This window comes from Gordionus sp. m RMFG-2023, chromosome 1 (genome assembly GCF_954871325.1).
Source record: "Gordionus sp. m RMFG-2023 chromosome 1, tfGorSpeb1-WG-v2, whole genome shotgun sequence".
Classification (NCBI taxonomy): Eukaryota; Metazoa; Nematomorpha; class Gordioida; order Chordodea; family Parachordodidae; genus Gordionus; species Gordionus sp. m RMFG-2023.
The window spans coordinates 2905897-2926986 of record NC_088775.1 but is presented as its reverse complement, the minus strand read 5'-3'; the positions used below and the strand labels follow the sequence as shown (position 1 = coordinate 2926986).

The 21090-nt window shown below is 28.8% G+C and overlaps 2 protein-coding genes across 2 annotated transcripts in view; both read left to right on the top strand.

The window, feature by feature from the left end:
* Positions 1–596: 596 nt before the first annotated feature.
* LOC135931857 (casein kinase II subunit beta-like) lies at positions 597–1280 on the top strand. The gene has a single exon (XM_065469163.1). It carries the CDS (start codon positions 597–599, stop codon positions 1278–1280), a length of 684 nt encoding a protein of 227 aa, XP_065325235.1.
* A 10073-nt stretch (positions 1281–11353) lies between these two features.
* LOC135922992 (uncharacterized) overlaps positions 11354–21090 on the top strand; it is a 41159-nt gene continuing 31422 nt past the window's right edge. The window contains exons 1-7 of the mRNA XM_065457567.1: positions 11354–11805; positions 12295–12425; positions 16517–16643; positions 16918–16998; positions 17648–17701; positions 19777–19872; positions 20910–21046. Of these exons, the coding sequence (XP_065313639.1) occupies positions 11671–11805; positions 12295–12425; positions 16517–16643; positions 16918–16998; positions 17648–17701; positions 19777–19872; positions 20910–21046 (761 nt within the window). The 5' untranslated portion in view covers positions 11354–11670. The remainder of the gene's footprint in view (positions 11806–12294; positions 12426–16516; positions 16644–16917; positions 16999–17647; positions 17702–19776; positions 19873–20909; positions 21047–21090) is intronic.

Sequence of the window (21090 nt, the reverse complement as noted above, 5' to 3'; positions counted from 1 at the left end):
TATGTTAACGATGATTAAATTAATTTATTGATTACCGTTTCATATAATATTTTAATTTTCAATACTTATAGATTTAATTAAAAACAATTAAACGTTAAAAATAATAAATAGCGATACCCAAATTAGATTGAAAGTCTACAAACAACTATAATCAAATTTCCATATTATGTATATATATTTTTTTTCTTACATGAAAATATAATAAATCATTATGCACTACAACATACTAACCAGCTCAATGTAATTCGTCTACAAAATATTCTAACTGAATTTAGTAAGTAATATTATCATGTGCGCATGTCCAAGATGCATTACTAAAATCAGTGACAGATTTGCTCTTAAACACCATAAATTTCAGAAAATTCAGTGATAAATTTTATCTGCTAATTTTATTGGCTGGCTATCCACAATAGAATAAATTCCAATTTCCAGCGAATCAAATAATATTACTGGAAGAAGAAAAAAATAAACAAATGATAGCGAATGTATTTTTTTTTTTTTAAATGTTACGTCAGTAAACGTTTTAATTAAAAAATTAAAACGTGTTTCTTACATAATTTTTTTTTTAAATATAATAGGGAGAGTGAAATTATCCAATGAGTAGTTCTGAAGAAGTATCCTGGATTTCTTGGTTCTGTGGTTTACGTGGAAACGAATTTTTCTGCGAAGTCGAGGAAGAATACATTCAAGATAAATTTAATCTAACGGGATTGAGCGACCAAGTGGTTCACTATGGCCCTGCTCTCGATATGATATTAGATTTGGAGGCGGACGATACCCAGGGTTCCCTATCACAAATAGGAAATGACACCCTGGAACAGGCGACGGAAACGTTGTACGGACTGATCCACGCTAGATACATATTGACAAACAATGGAATCTCTCAGATGCTCGAAAAATATCAGCAAGGCGATTTTGGGTTTTGTCCAAGGGTCTTCTGTGAATCTCAACATATGCTTCCGATTGGCATGTCGGACGTGCCCGGGGAAGATATGGTAAAATTGTATTGCCCAAAATGTATGGATGTTTATAATCCGCGTTCTGGGCGGTATCTACACATTGACGGTGCATATTTCGGGACAGGCTTTCCTCACATGCTTTTTCTGGTTAACCCAGAGTTTAGACCAAAAAAAGCGATCAATAAATTTGTTTCAAAGTTGTTTGGTTTCAAAATTCATCCATCATGTTACGAGAAACAATATCTGGCAGCCAAAAATTGTAAAACGCCTGTACGCAATTTAACATATAAAAATCCAATCCTAAATAATACCACAAAGTAAAAAAGGAAGAAATAATTAAAGTATGGATTAAAAAATTTATATTATTTTGTTTTTTAAGATAATTTTATCGGGAATTATGTCAGTGTTTTTATTGTTAGAATATCTTTATTATAATCATCATTTTTTATTTTAAAACTCACTAATGTTTTTATTTAATTATTTTTTTGGGAGGGTAAATAAAGTTACTTAATTAATTATTACAAAAATTTTCCCATTAATAAAGATTAAAAGAATTGTTTTCTGTCAAACAAAAAACGAATGTGCTTATATTATTTTTCGTATCCATATAATCAAGTAAGATTTTACCGATATTAGTTAACAGGTTATACCCAGCAGATTAATCCTAGGGTTAATCTACTATATGAAGTGTGCTTGAACGGAGATGGAATATATTCTTAAGGAGATGAAGAGTAAAAATGTGGGAAGGGAGGGGTATAAATAAGCATATTTTTCCAACTCTTTTCTCTCACAAAGACGCTGAGTTTGTATGCGATGTGATATTAGAAAGCTTGACAACAATTTTGCCCGCAAATAATTTTAGAGACCAAAATTTGTCACATTAAATTGTTTTTAAATATTTATTTAACATTTACAACATATTTATTAAGATGCATTTTCTACGCAAAATTTATAGTTTTATTAATATCGAGGACAAATCATATGAGATATAAAAGTAGATTTAAATATAAATGAAAGCCATTCGAGATAATTAAAAGTCAGTATTTGCCTAATACTTAATTGTGTGGCTTTTAACGCTAATGAAACTTTAATTATTTTTTGAACAACTTTCTTTAGGAAAATTTTCGTACAAACACTTGACCTAATTAATCAATATTTTTTGTTTTTTTTTTGGTTTATGCATGCATGTGCATTTTTTTTAGCACTACCAGGTAGATACAGTTACATTTCAAAAGTAACTATTTAGATTGAAAGTAATTTTATTATATATATAAATAACTCAAAATATTTGATATAATCTTTAATTTCGAGTTTACAAATTTTAATTATATTAAAAATGAAGTAAAATAAAAAGTTGCATTGTAATAATATTCATTTGTAACGTAATAAATTATTTTTAGACTTTATAAAAGATTTTTTTCTGAAAAAATATGCTAGGATTTCTCCAAGGATAAGTTTCCTTAAACTATTATATGTAATAAAACCAATATATACAATATCTAGGCTGACGATTCATTCATTAAAATGCATTTTTATACGTCGTTAAAAGCAAATCAGCTGGACCCGCCATTTTGGTAACACATATAGTAATTATTCTCATGTTAAAAACTACTATTAAATTGATAACTTGCTTCCTTATTATATCGATGATCCGGTAATTCTTTAATAAAGTTTGCATCCGATTTAGGATTAAATTAGGTTCTCGTTTATTTTAATAATGATTAGTGTAATCAAGATGGCATTTCCAGCTGATTTAAATTGATGTACACTTTTAACGAATGAATCGTCAGTCTAGGTATTATATATGTCATTGGTAATAACTAATGTTATTTTAACAAAACTAAAGACTTGGTATAATCTTTTAAAAAATTTTTAAAATTCGCAGGTGCACGACAAATAAAATCTGCAAAGCATTGAATTCCAATTTATGTATGCTTTCTTATATGTTAAGGTATATATTTTTTTAACCTTTAGCTTAGGTGAAAAATCTGGCTATAGGATATTTGGCCAGTTTAAATTAAAGTGAAAATTACTAAAAATAAATTAATTACACATCAAAGAAGATGTTTTGAAGGTATAGCAAATTAAAAAGCGATCACAAATCCATGATATACAGTAGTTATATAATATAGTATAAGAGTTCTGAAAAAAATGGGTTTCCTGACAACTAGAATTTTTAAATTTTATAGTTATATTATAGTTTTAATTTTGAGGCAGATTTTTGGCCTAAAAAAAGTAAAGTTCGATCCGAATATGTCAAGATTTCAAATATTCACTAATTTGAAACATGAAATAATTAATTCAGGTTGATTTGTAAGTAATTAACTCGATTCTGATAAAAAAAACCCTCAAAAATTTTCTGAGTATTCTGAGGGGGGGGGGGATAAAAATGAAGGAATAATGAAATTCTCAATTACTTGAGATAAGTTATCAACTGTCAATAGCAAGTAAAGAACAAATGAATGCCTATAAAAACATAAAAAAAATTGATCTATCAACTTACTAGATATAAATCTTCCAAATTAAATTCCAAGGAAAAATTATGAAATAGCACTTGTTTAAATAAAGTATTTAAGCATATCAAGCAAACATGGGTTAGATTCGTTGATACAAATAATTTAGTAATATGTTTTAATAATCTTCGCGAGGAATTTTCAGTAGAATAAATTTTTGAATAAAATGGACTGGAGGATTAACTAATTCAACGGTATAATCCATATTAGCTATTATTCAAAAACAACGAGTGTTCCCTACCAGAAAATTGTTTAATTACATCATTAAAAGATTGAAGCTTGACTTGGGGTTAAGATGGGCTAAAATTAATCTAAGTGAATATTATTTATTAACATTTATATTATATTTTTGTGCTCAAATAATTTTAGGCGAGCAAAAAGGTATCGGCTACAGGAAGGAGGGGGCCATTTACCTCATTATATTTCATAAAGGTGTAAAGGACTAAAAGATGAGTAGTATAAATCTGCCTAAATATCTTCTTTCTCATGAAGCCGAAGATATCGGATAAGTCCTGAATATTCCACTGACGTAAATCTGGGAGAGCGAAAAGTGGCATAGGATTAGGCCGTTGACCATTTGATTCTAAATTCGATAATTATGATAGTTTGATATTTTCTGGTGTAATTAAAATTTTTTAAAAATAACTCTACTATTTCAAAACACTTGCTTGATGTCCTGCGTCTACTTGAGTAGGGGAGGGGGGGTTGTAACTAAATGCAGCCATTTTTTCACGAGGAGGGAGAGGGGTAGTGGGTAGGCGCCTTTAATGGGGGGGGGTTAGATAAATTTTTTTGGGGGTTATCTATTAAACTTTGAGATGAAATAAGTTAAAATATTTTTCTGTAAATATTAATATTTTTTTATAGACCTATTATAATACAACGATATTGCTGATCATCGACCAAATCTATATATTGCATACAATCATAGACATGAAATTATTATCCAAATAAAATTTTCTGAAAAGGTTTTAAGATTCACAGCAAGCTCATAATGCAATAATAATGCATTCATTGTAAATGAGGTGGTTTTTAATTGAATTCTTCATAATGAACTCCTTTATATTCACAAATTTTGATAGATGGTAGTAAAGATAAAATAATTTAAGTTATTCTTTTAAAATTTTTGACAGGTGTTATATTATAATTAAAAAGTTATAATTAATACTGGGGGAATTTTTTAGGGGGGTAGGCATAGGTTTTTGAGAGAGGTTTAACATCCAATGAAAATCCTGTCATGTAGACGCTGTTGAACAGCCATTTATCGTATAGTTGGCTATTTATAATATAATATTTTAATAAATGGGATAATTTCAATATTACTTAATATAATTCATACGACATTCATTTATTTATGCAACCATGATCATTCGGCTGGATATATTATAATCGATTTCTTTGAATCTTCAAAAAATGCTGCTCGGCGCAGGCTAGCTATAAAATCTTCTGATTTTTTTTGTTAAATTGTAGAAAATGTAACATAATTTCATTCATTTTATACGTCAAATCTGACAAGTCAGATGTAATATTGTCATTCATTTTTTTCCCAAAATTTATAAATTCGCAAATATTCAAGCTAATTAATAAATTTTTTACCATGACCGCGTTATTTAAATATCCATAGGTACTTATAAATATTCTATTGACCAATTTAAACATAAATTAAAAAGTCAGAAGCTATTTTAATATATTAATATTTTTTATTTTCATCATCTTAAACAAGATTTTATACAATAAGATACATTGAGTTAAGATATGATGCAATAGTTTATATGATAACCAGTTATGCTTTATATTCGTTCTTTCAAAGCAAATTAAATCGAAATAATGTATTTTTTTTTATTTAATACATGATTTTCGTTGAAATTATCTATTTCATTGGTCATTTAATTTAAAATTATTTTTATTAGCAAATATATATTTTAATTAAAACCTTTCTTTATAAACGTTATATCTAAAAGAACAGTTGAAAATTAAAAATAAATATTTTTTGGATTCATTATATATTATTATAAATATACTCCAATAATAAAATTTAAAGATTAAACATAAGAAGTTGAGTTGGTAAAGAATCTAGATACAAAAATGTGATATCTCTAGATACATTGTTATAAAAAGTATGTATATATATTTTTCAGGTTATCTATATCTATTTTTAGATACATTTTAATATAATTACATTTTATATTAAAATGAATAATATTTGAATTCAATTTATCAAATATTATGTCTAAGTTTATTTTATTACATAAAAACCCAAACAAATGTTATTTTAGTTGTCAACATAATAAATTATATATACATTAATTTAATTTTTTATATATCAAATCAATATTACAAGTGATATTAAGGAAAAACATTTATTTGGATCTCCAGATTTTATTGAGATTTTACAACCTAAAAATTTAATGGTTTCTATCCAAAATTCCTTAAAGTGATCATTACCAACTGTATAAAAATAATGTATATGGAAATGGAGTATTTATTAAATTTTCGTGTCTCCATTTGGATAATGTATTTTGGAAGGGAATTGTTGGCAGCAAACATACCTATACATATATAATTCCAAGCTAATTATTTTTATTCCTTAAATGGTATAAGAGTTATGCCATTTTTGTCTTTTTCTATCAGATGTGGAGTCCTATAGGTTCTCAGGGTAAAAAGAAAATTTATTGTTTGATATTGGATACTTCTCCACTTGTTGAATTTGCAGTGGAGAGGTTGTAGAATGTGAATTTAATAAAATATGGTAGTTATTTAGCAAATTGCTATATGACAACCAACATCATATTTTCATTTTAAATATTAAATAATATATTTTAAATTTTAATACTTATTAAAATTAATTTATATAAATTTTTTACTAAAGCATCTTTCTTTCTGAATGCAAAGTTGATTAAGATACAGATAGTTTTAAATAATTCATATTGGATTCAAAATCCTTTTAAAAAGTTTAAAAACAAGATGCATGATACCACCCAACCCTCTTACAATAATATTTTTGTAAACATTTTTCATATTTAAAAAAAATAGCTTATTTATTTTGATCAAAATTTCAAAAGCTTGTGAATTTAATTTTTTTGATATTTTGAACAACAGCCTTATCAAAAGAATGTAAAAAAAACAAGGATAATTTTTTGATTTATAAAATTAATATTAAAAATAAAAAAACAGTCAAGAACCAGCTGGCCAGATCCCAAGGAGGAATGATCCTACTACTGTAGTTAAATGGCTTGGCTAGCCCAATATTTTAACTAAAATTATTATGCAAGTCTGAAGGTTATGCTCGTAGTTGGCAGAAAGGTATGGACAGCTATTAAAAAAATCACGAAGCTTTGCTTAACATTTTTTGGCTTAAATTACTGAATCCTCTAGTTTTATTAATATTAAATCAAAATAATTAAAAGTTTAAAAACATTTATTTTTGCAAATATACAAATTAGAGGTTTACAAATGAACTTTTCAGGCTCAGCCTGATGACCCCGGTCCATCATTTTTGTCCAGTCCGATTTTAATTTTTTTTTAACCAAGGATGCCTCCAGACCCGGTTTTTATTATTATGTTTTTTAAATACAAGGCCTAAAACGGAAATGGATTTTTTGTTGAATTCCCAAAATAAACAACTGTTTATAATAATTGAGGTTAAATTTAAAAACACTTTATACTTTATGGATTGTCACTTCTACGAAATTTCAGAATTCATCAAATATAATAATTTTTAATTAGGGCATATCCGATATTTATATCGATTTTTAGTTTTTCTATCAATATTTTCTATTTTGAAAAAAAAAGGATCAACTAATTATAAAGTGTGTTTTAATAATTTTTTAATTCTTCAAAAGTTAATAATTTTAATTTAAAATATTTGCATTGTTTATTGGTGAATGTATACTACTTATACAACAACTCAATTTAGCCGGTTTTTTTAAAATAGGTGGTAAATCAAAGTTTTAGCAAATATTATTACAAAAGCCTTCAAAATTTAGTCAATAGAAGTTCAAAACCTTTATACCATCAGCAGGCAAAATCAATTAGCTCGAGTAATTTACTTTTGGCCGAAATCTTAGGTTTTAAAAATTGGTTAAATCGGTAGCGACTCTAGCGTAACGTGAGTAGTATTTTTAAAATCTTTTTCTTGTTATATAAACAAAAAAAAATTGTAATTTAATTTTCCTTCATGAATTTATTATCATAAAATTATTTATAAAATAAAAAAAAAATTATAGGATTATGTACATAATCATAAAATAACCAAAAACACTTTATCGGATCGGATCAGTTTTTAAAAATAATATCGGCCCGGTTTAATATTTTTCGAAAACGCGAAATATCGGTTATTGGATCGGGTTTTTAAAATATATACTCGATCCGATATTTTTGAAAACTGAAATATCGGTTACCGAACCGGGTTTTCCAAAACGATCCAATATTTAATATCGGTATAGCCTTACTTTTTTAATATTGTTTTATTATAAAAATCTTATAAAACTGTTTATTTTAATAATAATATATTTTATTAATTCTTTTATTTTTGTGGGTGTCATAATAATTTATTTTTGTCGATCTTTTAACATAAATTATTTTCCGCTAGCTGACACAATTTGAGCCAAAATTAAATGAAAATAAATTTAAATGTAATTCTTGGGCTTGTTTATTTTATATCAAACCATTCTATTTAAGGCATAGTTTTTCTTAATCTTTTTTTGACAGGAAATTAATTCCAGCTGAGAAAAGTCTTTCACAAGCAGCTGATCTACTTTGTTTATCGAATTACCTGCCAGATTGACGGGTTAATTATTCAGATTGATTCGAAACGAATATTTGATTCTCTTTTGAATGGGCCTACCATTCGTTACTTTTAAAACGAGGAGTAACGAATAAGTTATTCCTCACCCTCTAGAAGATACGTCGTTACTTTTACCATCACATTGTCGTACTGTCATAAATGGGGGGACTGCATTAAGTAGTTATGCTATCATACCCTACCCTTATACCAATTTATTTTCCCCTAGAATTTCGTTGTTCGATTCATGTCCGATCAACCCCGGATTTCTAAAATTAAATTAAAAATAATTATATAAAAAGAGTTTCAAAGAGAAATCAAAAACAAATACGAATATCTACCATCTGTTTAAAAAAAAATATAAACTGGATTATTGCTATAATTTCGATTTATTTAAAAAACAACACCTGATCTGGCCCGACCACCCGGATTTTTAAATCACTTCATGACCAGTTTCGGATATCCGGACCCGCAACTCTCTGATAACTCAAATATATGATATTTCAAGGCATTTAGCAAATATGCTCAAAAAAAAATTCATTATGTTTCTATAAATAGACCATTCATAAATTTTAGTAAATATGAAATATCGCATGATATATTTATTTTTTTAAACCCATTCGCAAAGGCATTTAGCAAATATGCTCAAAAAAAAATTCATTATGTTTCTATAAATAGACCATTCATAAATTTTAGTAAATATATGAAATATCGCATGATATATTTACTTTTTTTAAACCCATTCGCAATATACCAAAAACCAAAAACCAAAAAAATATGTTTATTTTATATGAACTTACGTCTACCATTTTTTTGCCTTTTGGTAAACGGTTGTAAAATTTATCTGCCATCTCTAATTCGCCTATTCCTAATAAATACCACATAGTAAACAAAATATAGACTTTATTGTATAGCTCCATCTCACCCGCAAAATTGGGATTTTTCGGTCTGAGACCTGTTTAGAACGGCCCGGCCCGGCCCGGCCCGAATTTTTAATTTGTTTTTAGTACTAAGCCAGGATCTCACCCTTTTAATTGAAATATTAAATGTAAATTTTTCCACAATCTTTCTTAAGATTTTCTGATTATTTTTTAAATGATAATTTCTATTATTTTTTAAACCCGAGGCTTGTGTTCAGATTTGCATAACTTTTTTTTTGAGAATTATCTTTTGAACACATGCTCGAATTGAAAGTCATGGCTGAGCCACCGTCTTTGTCTCCCCCCTTATCGCTAGCGATGAATTTCAAATCATATGGTTCAAATTTGGCGCGATTATATCTTTGCGCCAAATGTCATATTTTTTTTTAAATTTTTTTAAAAAAAAGGCTAATTGTTTTAAAACTTTTCAATTATAGCCTTCTATTTAGGTTGCTTAAAAGTATTCATTTTGAATCGTAATTATAATTCTCCAATTCTGAATTTGTAAGCTCATAAGAAAGGAAGAAAAGAAAGAAAGAAAAGAAAGAAAGAGAAGAAAGAAAAAAGAAGCTATAAGTATTAGTACCTTTCCCCCAGGCTCTACGGTCGACGCCATTTTTAAATATCGCCTATTGCCAATAGCGTTGGCGTTTTAGAGATGTTAATCGGCGGTACGATGCCATAACCGATCGATATTGCATATACTAAATTAATGCTGATCATTAACCGAATTTATTTTATTCGTCGATCTAATATTTTTCATTCATTCATTTCTCGCTTTTGGACAACATTTATATAACAATTTACCAAACAACGCAGCTAATAATTGAATTGAAACTGCCACGTCTATATATTTTTTTTACTGTGAAATAACAAGTCGGATCATATATTTTTTTTTTCCCTTCCTCGAAACTAATTTATGAAATCGAACAGAGACTTACTAATTTCTCAGTTTGAAATCGAATCACAAGAAGGAACGGAACTACGCTATGGGGAAAAATGGACCAAATTTTTTTTGGCCAATGGGATCGAACCTGTTACTCATGCGCGTATCTGTCGGAGGGGATGTTTACCTATGAGCTTCCACCCCATTATAAGTTTTGTAACCGAAGGGAATTCGGTTTCCGGTTTTAAATATTTCAAAGAGATTCCTTCCGCTTCTTCAAAGTAGTCTAAGAGTTCCTGTTCTTAAATTTTATTTTAAAGATAGGGTTCCAGTTTCTGGTGCGAAGATTTCCGGTTAAACTCCCTGTCCAACTTTAATAAATTTTGTAGGCAGGGTAGGAGTTAAAAAAAATACAAAATCGATTTTTTAAAACGAATATTAATAAATAACATTTTTATATTCTATCTTAATTTTTTTTTGGACACATTATTTTAAAGTTTTATTTTAATGTAATGTTTTGTGTATTTAAAAAAAAATGTGAGTTATTTATAAAATTGTAAATACATTGTATCACGTGTTTTCTTTGGCCTTTAAAGTAATGTAATCAGTTCAAATGAAAATTTAAAAGTTAATAAATATTGAAAAAAAAATTTTGTAATTTATTTTTACTAAATTACTAACTTAATTATTGCTGACCAAGCCAAGTAATGTTGTATTATATACGGTTGTAACAAAAAATAAACGAAGTTCTTCGTTTCACCATTGCGACTTGGTATACAGATTCCTTTCCGAAGATAACGCGTCTAACCCCCCCTCACTTCCCCCCATCCTCAGGAGTCTACCCCCTTACTTCCTGTCAGATATTTGGAGGTAATATTGCTTCTCCCCACTTCCCCTTCTATGGTAGCGTCTAACGATTACGTTCGCCGTAACAATTTCTATATCCGGCACCTGTTTTTGGCCCGACCCGACTCGAATTTTTACGCTCCGTTTCAGGCCGGGCTTATACGTTCGCGGTTTAACACCTTCTTTCCAGATTGATTCGATGGAATGACAAATAAAATTATTAATATTAGACATACAAAAATATAAAAATAATTAATTTATATATTTATTTTTTTTTTAAAAAAAAGAGATTTTAGATACGTTGAAATTCATAAATTATCCCACATCCTTAACTACCAACAAAACGCACAATAATTATATTTACCAGTTTTATTATTCCGCAAAGATTAAAAATTTACCAGTTTTACAAATTTTAATTTTTCATATTTATTAGAAAATAATTGCTCGCAATAAATATACTAAATAATTTAAAAAAAAAAAATAAAACGAAATATTTTGAAAAAATTTACCTTTTGTTTGTTGGAATATTTGATTTGAAAAATAGAAAAAAAATATATAAATTTATCGATTGGATTCATTCTTTGACGCATTTCCCAGGGACCTAAAGATATAGACAAAAACAATATTTTGCAAATTTTTCGTGATTTTTGTTTGTTTGCTTGTTTTTTTAAAAAAAAAAAGGCAGAAGATAAGTTCATATTTATAAATCTATCCACGAAAAAAAAAATTAAAAAAAATCTACACAACACTAATACCATATTAAATGGATAGAGATTCGTATGATACTAACATTCCTTCCAGTTATCCCAGAAAGATTGGATTATATGATCCCATCTTCGAAAAGGATTCATGTGGTGCCGGATGTATAGTCAATATTAATGGCATAGCTTCGCATCAGGTTTAAATTATATATATATTTTTTTACTGTTTTGGGCCTAGGGTTGAAATAGGGTTTATTTTACTTCTAAAATTCTTTTGTCATATTAAACAATAAATTAGTGTTGTTAAATGGTTTCCATTTTTAAAAAACCGGCTAACCCGATATTTTAGCCAAAAATATTACGCACGCTTGGAGATTTTGGTCATAGATAGAGGAATGGTTTGGACATTTATTGGATTAGCCGTTTTCTAAAAATCGGTCTTTTGACAACACCGCAATAAGCATCCCACCACCCCCATAAGTCATCTGTAATTTATTGCTTTTTAATGCCCTAACTCCACCGAGGTTCTAAGTAAGAGTTTTCCCTCAAACGATTATTTTTTATTACGAAAATTGAACACATTTTACGTAGTTTTAGAAATTTTTCGATAAAATTATTTATTACATCCGCCATTTTTTTTCTTTTAAAAAATTTTATATCTTTGTGATCTACCTCCCGATAACCAGATTTTGAAAGACGCGAGGTTAGTTTTGGAAAGAATGGAGCATCGAGGAGCCTGCGGATGCGATTCCGACACCGGTGACGGCGCCGGGGTTATGTCGGCCATACCCCACGCCTTTTACGTCCACGTCTTGAGGTTTACAAACTATATTATTCATCGCGTCATCATTAAAAATAAGGAATTAGTAATTCAAGCGACAAAATTAAACGACATTCTTTTTTTTTTTTCGGGCGGCGTTTAAAACTGATTTATAATTTTTCTTAAAAAGGAATAGCGTATCCAGAGACCACTCCCTCGAGCTTATTTTGTAGGACGGTCCCATATTAATACATAACTCCACACGAAAAGTAAATATCGGCATAGCACGCCAAGCGGTTGCAAAGAATCGCTTTGTTTTTTTAAGACTGTTTAAGAGCAGTTTGAGTCCACTGCCCCTCCTAAGGGCGCAAAACGGGGTTTTAATCTAAAATATCGCAAGCATCCTTTCTAGCTTTTAGCTTAAAAAACGGTTAAACCGTGATAGAATCGGGAGAGGAGAAAGGGGTCACATGCGCCTTGATTTAGTTCGATTTTTGAAGGCGCCCTAAGGTTTAATTCAATTTTAAGAAGATTTTTGACATGTTTTTAATTTTGGGTGGGAAACAAACTTTCGTGCTATTTAAAACGACGATGAAAGATAATAAAACGAAAAACAAAAGAGAAATAAATAAATGAATATAGAAGGCACAAAAGTTAACAGTAATAAATCAAAGTTAAGAGACAAACGAATTAGGATGAAGGGGGACGTTTAAGGAATATCAATTATGAAAATGATTATTAAATTGTGTATAGGGGACACCGTTCCGAAAAGTCTAAATCATATGATTATTATTCCTACTCATATCTACTCCCACGCCCCCCCCTGTCTTTTTAGAATAATTTAATTCTTAAATTCCCTTCTTTTTCTCTTTTTTTTTTTAAAACTTAAAATAAAATAAATTAAAATAAGAGAAAAGGGAAATAAATTTTTATCTTGTCCGAATTTGAATATAAATCGAATTTTTTTTGGTTGGTTTGTTTGAAAAATTATTTCCATTAAATATCATCAATTTATTTATAGTACATCATGTACATTATATTATCTCTATATTAATAACCTACTTTTTTTTTTTAAAATATATATTTGTGATATATTAAAAATGATGAGCGACAAAAAAAAATAATTAATATATATTTATGATATACTATATACGACGTTCTCGAAGAATTCGATTAAAAAATCAAGGTTACACGCCACGTCCGTTTCTCCCCTAGTTTTTTTAAAATTATATAATTATTTTATATAATATAATGGAGAGGTTATAGTGCACAAAAATTGAGCGTTTACGTTTTGCCGTACGCGTCCCTTGTTTAAATTGTTGAGCATATCTTTTTATTAATATCCGTCGATTCAAAATTTTAAAAAAGGATTTGTCTTTAAAAATTATATTATCGTCTGCATTCTTATTTTTTTAATTTTCTAAATATTCCTTTTTAGAATTATAAGTAAGTTATTTATATTACATTTTTTATATAATATTACAAAGCGAAAGAAAGAAAGAAAGAAAGAAAGAAAGAAAGAAAGAAAGAAAGAAAGAAAGAAAGAAAGAAAGAAAAAAAAAGTAATGAAAAAGCGAACCTATTTGCCCTTTTTTTAACGCCGAACGGTAATTTTACCAATTTGCTCGAGGCCATTTTCAAATGCATTATTTGAGCTTGCAACGCAGCGTTTGAAACGCGTGCGCACTATTATATTGTGGTTTAGAAAGAAAGAAAGATAAAATCTTCTACTAACTTCGTAAGATTTTTTTTAAAAAAAGAAAAATATATCGTTTTAAATCATTTCCCCGCTCGTAGTTTTTCTTCTTACCCAAAAATATCTTTTCCGCTTTACGCCACCAAATCTTTAACTTAAAAAAAAGGAAATGCGCGTTTCCTAACAATGTATCTAGTACAAAAATTATTTTTTAAAAGATAAACCATCACGAACTCCGAAAATTAATCACTTATAAAATTGTCGACGATTATCAATCCATCAAATTGGGAATATGGAGAATATTTCGTCCATTTTTGAAGATTTTTTTTAAAAAAACATAATTTAAATAGATGTATTTACTTCTCTATCATATCTTATTAATATCAAATTTCAAATTTACTTTAAAAATTTTCTGGGAGATATAAGCGAGATTTTTAATTTTTCGCTGTTTCGTTTTTTCGCTAAATCGTGCACTTACCATATCTCACTTTTCTATGATTTTCTTTTGTTTAACGTCTGACAAAATTGAAAATGTCATTAAATTTATCATCACATTTTTTTCCCGCCTTTGGGACATTTTAAACAAAATAAATATATATTATTAAAAAAAAATATTTAAATTGATAAAAAAAAATTCTTTAAATTTTTTGTGTGTACAATAGCATTTGGACAAATTTGTTTTAAAAATGAAAATTCAGAGCTATTTACAGGTTGCCCACCACGGTATAGCCAGACCCCTGTAGAATTCAAAGGTTGCTCTGATAGGCTAGGCGGACATCCGATCCGTCAATAATCCGTCCACTGTCAATCTCATTAAAAAAATGATATGAATGATCATTACCTTGACCTGAATAATCTTAACAAGGAACATTTTTAAAGATGCATCATATCGAATTTGACGAACGATTGACGGAACCGATGTCCACGGAGGTCCCCCCTATGACTAATTAAAAATATTCAATTATAAAAAAGGATGTTTAGGTGTATATGTTGCCTAGGTGAAGGGGGCTAATTCCATATGATACCCTTCCGAAATTTTGAATGTCCAATTGCATCCCGGGCCCTGTTACTATACATGTTTTATTAAAACAAAAATAATATGATTTTGATCTGCATTTGTGGACTGATTGACAATAACACTCTTCTATAAGTCGTTAAACAATGACTCATATATCCCCATGGATTGAATTCCATATTATCTTTTATTCGCGATAAAAAAAATGGATTGTTTTACAATTTTGCGTTTTCCCTCCCTATAAATTTTATATCTACACCCCCCTTCCTACCCTGAGGGCTCCACTTATTTTAATTGATTTTGAAATATTGCGTTATCGATATTTAATTATTTTATTTTTTTTTGGCAAAGTCGAACGAAACTTTGAAAAATAAATATAATATCATTCATCGTATACTTTTTAAAAATAAAAATAAAATGTGTATATCAAATTACCCCGACTATTATACCCCCCCCCCCCCTCAATAAAAAAAAAGAAGTTTATTTAATTTACATAATATTTGAAAATGTGAATATTTATATTTTTATTGTCAAATTTTTTTTGGTTGCATTTAAAGATTTATTACTACTTTTTAAGTATCCATTTAAGGGGGGGGGGTGATAATTTTTTTCTTCTTTTCCGTGGGGAGGCAGAAGCTCATTGGGTAATAGGAGCCGTTGGGTGAGGGGGGGATTGTTACAAAAGTATGATGAAAATATTCTTCTTTCCCTTCATATATTTTAATTTAACCCAAAAACATATGTTGATAAAGGGATAGGGTTAGGTTTGTTAAAAAAAACGATTCTAGTCGATTTTTTTAAAAATGAGCCAGCCAAATTAATATAATTAGTTGGAGATTCTGCCCATAGATGGCAGAAAGGGTTTGACCTCTGTTGACCAGATTTGCGTTTTTTACCAACCCTGGATAGAGTTGTATTCAAAAAAAAAGTTTATATATTTAGCCTGGAAATAATTTTTGGGCTATTTACCGACACTGGCTACCTCGACTGTAGCATGATTCTCATAAAACTCAAATGAAACGCAAAAAAAAAATGAAAAATGTCAGATACGCTTTGCAGTTCGGTCGATGACGCATTAACCCAAATTCATAGTTTTGCGCGAATTTAACTAGCATACTTTGCATACATCGCCGAGAATTAGCGCTGACTATGAAATCAGGGTTATACTGGTCTACGATAGATCCGATGACTGACGTATTCATTAAAATGTTAACTTGAAGCGTCGTTAATATAAATCAGCTGATAACACGCCATTTTGTTTTCCGATAATAATATTTTGCTTACCATTAGTTAATATGTTATCGATACTCATTTAGATAAATGAATAGTCTCGATTCTGGGTATTATTATTTGATATGTCATTCGGACAAATCGCGAACAAACAAAGTAAATTGAACAAAATCAAAAACTTTAATTTGTCTTTTAATTGCGTTATAGAGAAACTAAAAATATCGAATTACCCAAACCCGGGAAATACGCGACGGGCCTATTCTTTCTCAGCCCCGAAACTTCCGACCAATGCCGAGAAATTTTCGAGAAAATAGCCAACGAGAGAGGAATGAAGGTTTATTTTGTTGAATAGAAATAGTTTTTTTGTTTGTTTGTAAACAGGTAGTTTTTTTTTGTTATTTAGTCAACAAACCGACTAAATAATGGCGCCAACAAAGTGTCTCCTACGTATATGTTCCACTTTTAAAATGAATTTTAATGAATGAGGCGTCAGTTTAGACTAGTAACACGAATGCCAATAAGCAAGGTCGAACCAGTATAACTTGGTCCGATACAAGCCATAAAATTATGAATGATTTGGTTAATATATTCTTGATCCCTTTTATTAGATATTGGCCTGGAGGACTATGCCAATCGATAACACGATGATAGGTAAAATAGCCAAGGATTCTGAACCTTTGATCGTTCAGGTTTCTATATTTTGATTTTAGTACATTGATTTTTTAAAAAAAATTAAAACCTCTAAATTTTAAGGGGTTTTCAGGACCGGTGAAAACTGGACCAATGACCATTGATTCTAATAAAGACTGTAACGGCGTTTAAATTAATTTTTATATGATTTTTTAAACTAATCTAGGGAAGCAATTTTTTTTGATGGGGAAAAAAAGTATAAAAGGGAATATGTTTAGTGAGAATATTACGATAAGATGGGTCTGGTTAATTAAGAATAACTATATTAGGGTAAGAAATATTTTATAACAAAAATCTGAATGAAAGAAAAGAAAAAAAGAAAGAAAGAATAAAGGATTGGAAAAATGGGAATTTATTTAACAAGAATATAGAATTACAATTTATCGCATTTTAATGAGTAAATAGCTTCAGTTACATTTTAAAAAATTATTTTTTATAAGCCATTAAATTTGAAAAGAAAGAAAGAAAGAAAGAAAGAAAGAAAGAAAACGTTACATTTTAAAAAATGCTTACATTAAAATACCTTTAATGTAACTAAACAGTTACAATTTTAGTAACCAGTTACTATTTCTTACAAACGCTACAGTACATCTAATTACATTTAACTTTAACTTCGAAAACCCAAATTAAATAAATCTCGAAATTCAGGTCTTTATGGTTCCCCGCGATCCCGAAACCAGTGAATTGGACTTTAAACGCAAAGTTTAATGATAAATTATATTAATATTTTCTTTTATATTATATAATATGTCATAGAATTCCCTAGGAAATACAGAATTTCTCAATTCCAAATAATTTACCGAGGGACGATTTATAAATTTAATATATATAAAAAAATAGAAAACTATTTCCGGTTTCGACATGTGTAGAGTAATTTATCGCTACAAATTTTTGTGACAATTTTCCCGCCAACATTTATATAAGTAGTTTTTACATGCTAAGCTAAATGCTTGATAATGGCTGCGCAGTATTCATCCGAGAGATTCTTAGTTCCCCGGGATCAAAGATCCCAAACATATGTGGATTCTATTTTCAAATGTCTACCACTCTCTTTTAAAGTCATTGAATTGATTGAATCCGATATCTTAAAAAATGTATCTTTGTTTGCTTGTTCCCATATTCAAGCTCATATATTCATAGTATATCTATCCTATATAATTAAAATGGATTTTTTTCTTCCTAATTATAGTTTATAATATATTGTTAAGAGTTTTAAGATGTCAAATTCAATTATATAAAAAAAATACACTAGAAATTGTTATAAGTATATTGATTTTTTTTTTGTTTTTAAAAAAAAGAAAGAATATTTATTATTTTATTATAAAACGATAAAAGAAGAAAGAAAATCTAAAAGTATTTAAGTGCCATGATAGCAAAAAAAAAATTTACTTAAAATTTTATGAAAAACTAAACTTTTTACAAAAAATAATGTAGTTAGTTTTATTATATAATTTATTAGGAAGCGAAAATACGCTTATAAACTCAGTGTTGTTAAACGGCTCGTTTTGAGTCCATTTTTTTAAAAACAGCTAACTCAATATTTCGTTCATCAAAATAATTACGCAAGCCTTAAGATTCTGCTCTTAGATGGTAGAAAGGTCCTGACATGTATTATCGAGATCTCGAGGCTTAAGCAATATTTTTCTGGACAAAGTAAATCGAGCCTTTTAACAACACTACCTAAAAGTGTTAATAAGCAAATGTGTACACGTTTAACTTTAAAATGAGCATATTTAAATAGTAAATGCGTAAATGTAAATAACTACACAATTTAAATTTTCCCCATTTTCTACAATATAGTGTATATATTTGGTTGGACAAAATGGCTATTTATACACCAATTTGGCTATTATACATTTGACCGTTCATTTACTACGAAACCCTTCTCAATTTCTACATTACTAATAATTCGGTATTGGTGCAATTTTAGGGTAAAGAGTTTGATGCTAATTTACTATTGGTGCAATTTTAGGCTAAAGAGTTTTATGCTAATTTGCTATTTACAATTGTTGATACAATTTACCAAATACGCCTATTTAAATAATCGAATTTGATCTTTTGGGTACTTTTAGACGAAATTTGTTATTTACTATTTTGCTCATTTACTATCATATTTTTTTTCTTCTTCATTAGCTATGACATTTGATCCTTTTTGTGCTATTTGATACTCTTATGGGCGAAACGTTTTTACGCAAAATGTTCCGATTTGCTCATGTTTAATTTTATATTTACCTTTAGTAGGAGAATTGTACTAATTTATTCCTACATCTGCCCATCTGTTTTTAAATCTGATCTTTTAGCTGCTTTTTTTTACACTTTTTTAGGCAGTGTTATTACACGGCTCAATTTGAGCCGAATTTTAAAAACGACTGACTCAATTATATTAACCGGAAAAATATTATGCAGACCTAGAGATTTTGATCCACAGATGGCACATAGGATTGAACATCTATTGGCAAGATCTCGATGCTTAGCCAATATTTTCTTGGCTACAATGTTGAGTTAGCCGTTTTTAAAAATCGCCTCAAATCGAGCCGTTTAACAACACTAAAATTTTGCGTCAAGTTTTCAACTTTTGGCGATTTTGAAACTAAATGATCATAGGCTAAGCCCCGGAACACCATAATAACAGGAAGGAGATGTGGTAAACGAGAAATATATTCTTTAGAAAAAATGACGAAAAGAGCATTCGTTCATTTTAACACAAAGGCGAAAACATTCGAAATCGTATGCTTAATATATATAAATTTTTAAATAAAAAAAAAATCAAATCAAAGCTATACATGGTACGCAAATATGCCACCCATAGAATACCTTCTTACAACTTACGTTTCTACATTTGCAGTTTGTCGTTGTATTCGATAGTGTACAAGGTAAAAATGAAAATTGGGACACATTTTTATATTAAATGTCGTTAAACGGCTCGATTTAGCCATTTTGGTTAGAAATTTTAGATTTTTAACCAAAATAATATTATAGCGACCACAAATTTGAGCGTTTAAAAAAACGTAACGCGTCCCTTTGTTTAAATGTGAGGTTGCCCTTTTGATCAATATCCGATGTTTCTAAATATATTCCTTTTTTTCAGGATTATGAGTAAGTTATTTATTATTACATTTTATAGAGAATATTACAAACACGAAGAATAAAAAAAAAGTATACGTTTTTTTTCAAAATGGTTGCTTAACGCCAAACGGTAACTTTACCAATTTGCAAGAGGCCATTTTGAAAGGCATTAATGGCGCTCGCTACGCAGCCTTCGAAACTCTCACTTTGATGGCACTTATGCGAGTCTCGAGATTTCGCTAACAGATGTCCAAACTTAGCAAAATCTCCACAGCTGGCATAATCTTTTTATTATTTTTTTTTGGGGAAGGGGGTAAAATTTTGGGTTAGCCGTTAAAAATCATGCTGTTTAAGATTGCTACATTTTAATATAAAACTTTATTTTTTTATTCCACTTTTTTTAAATATAATTTTAGTTATTTATTTTGTAATACTCATTCTCGGCTCTATGCCAATCTATCTCCTAGCCACATTTTATAATGCGACAATTGAACACGTGACACAAGTGGCGCGTGATAAAGTGACTCCAAATCCAGTCAATATATCTCTTTAATGCCCCCTACCCCCTTCCTTTTTTTAAAATATAGTTTATATATATTTATTTTTTAATATTTTGTTTCTTCTTCCTATAATATAAGTTTTAATATATTTTTTAAATAAACTAAGTGAATATATGAAAATAAATAAAAATTGAAATAGAATAAAATAATAACAATGAAAAGGATTGATTTTAAAAGTATGGAAAAACAAGATGGACAATTTCTATAAAATTAAAATTTTTTTGAAACCATTTTTTAATTTAATACTTCGATTATCATTTTCTCGAATTTAATCCATTACCTAGGGCCAATTTAGGGTAGATCAGCTGTGGCTCTATTACGACGATTTAAGAGACCAGATGTTCGAAACTCACTTCGCCTTAGTTCACAGTCGTTTTTCTACCAATACCTTCCCTAGTTGGGAAAGGGCTCAACCATTAAGGTTTTTTTTTTAAAATGAAATTTACAATTACAGTTTTAAAAGTA

Bases quoted from the DNA above. Each gene is read 5' to 3' on its own strand.
- LOC135931857 (XM_065469163.1), top strand. From the start codon at position 597: ATGAGTAGTTCTGAAGAAGTATCCTGGATTTCTTGGTTCTGTGGTTTA.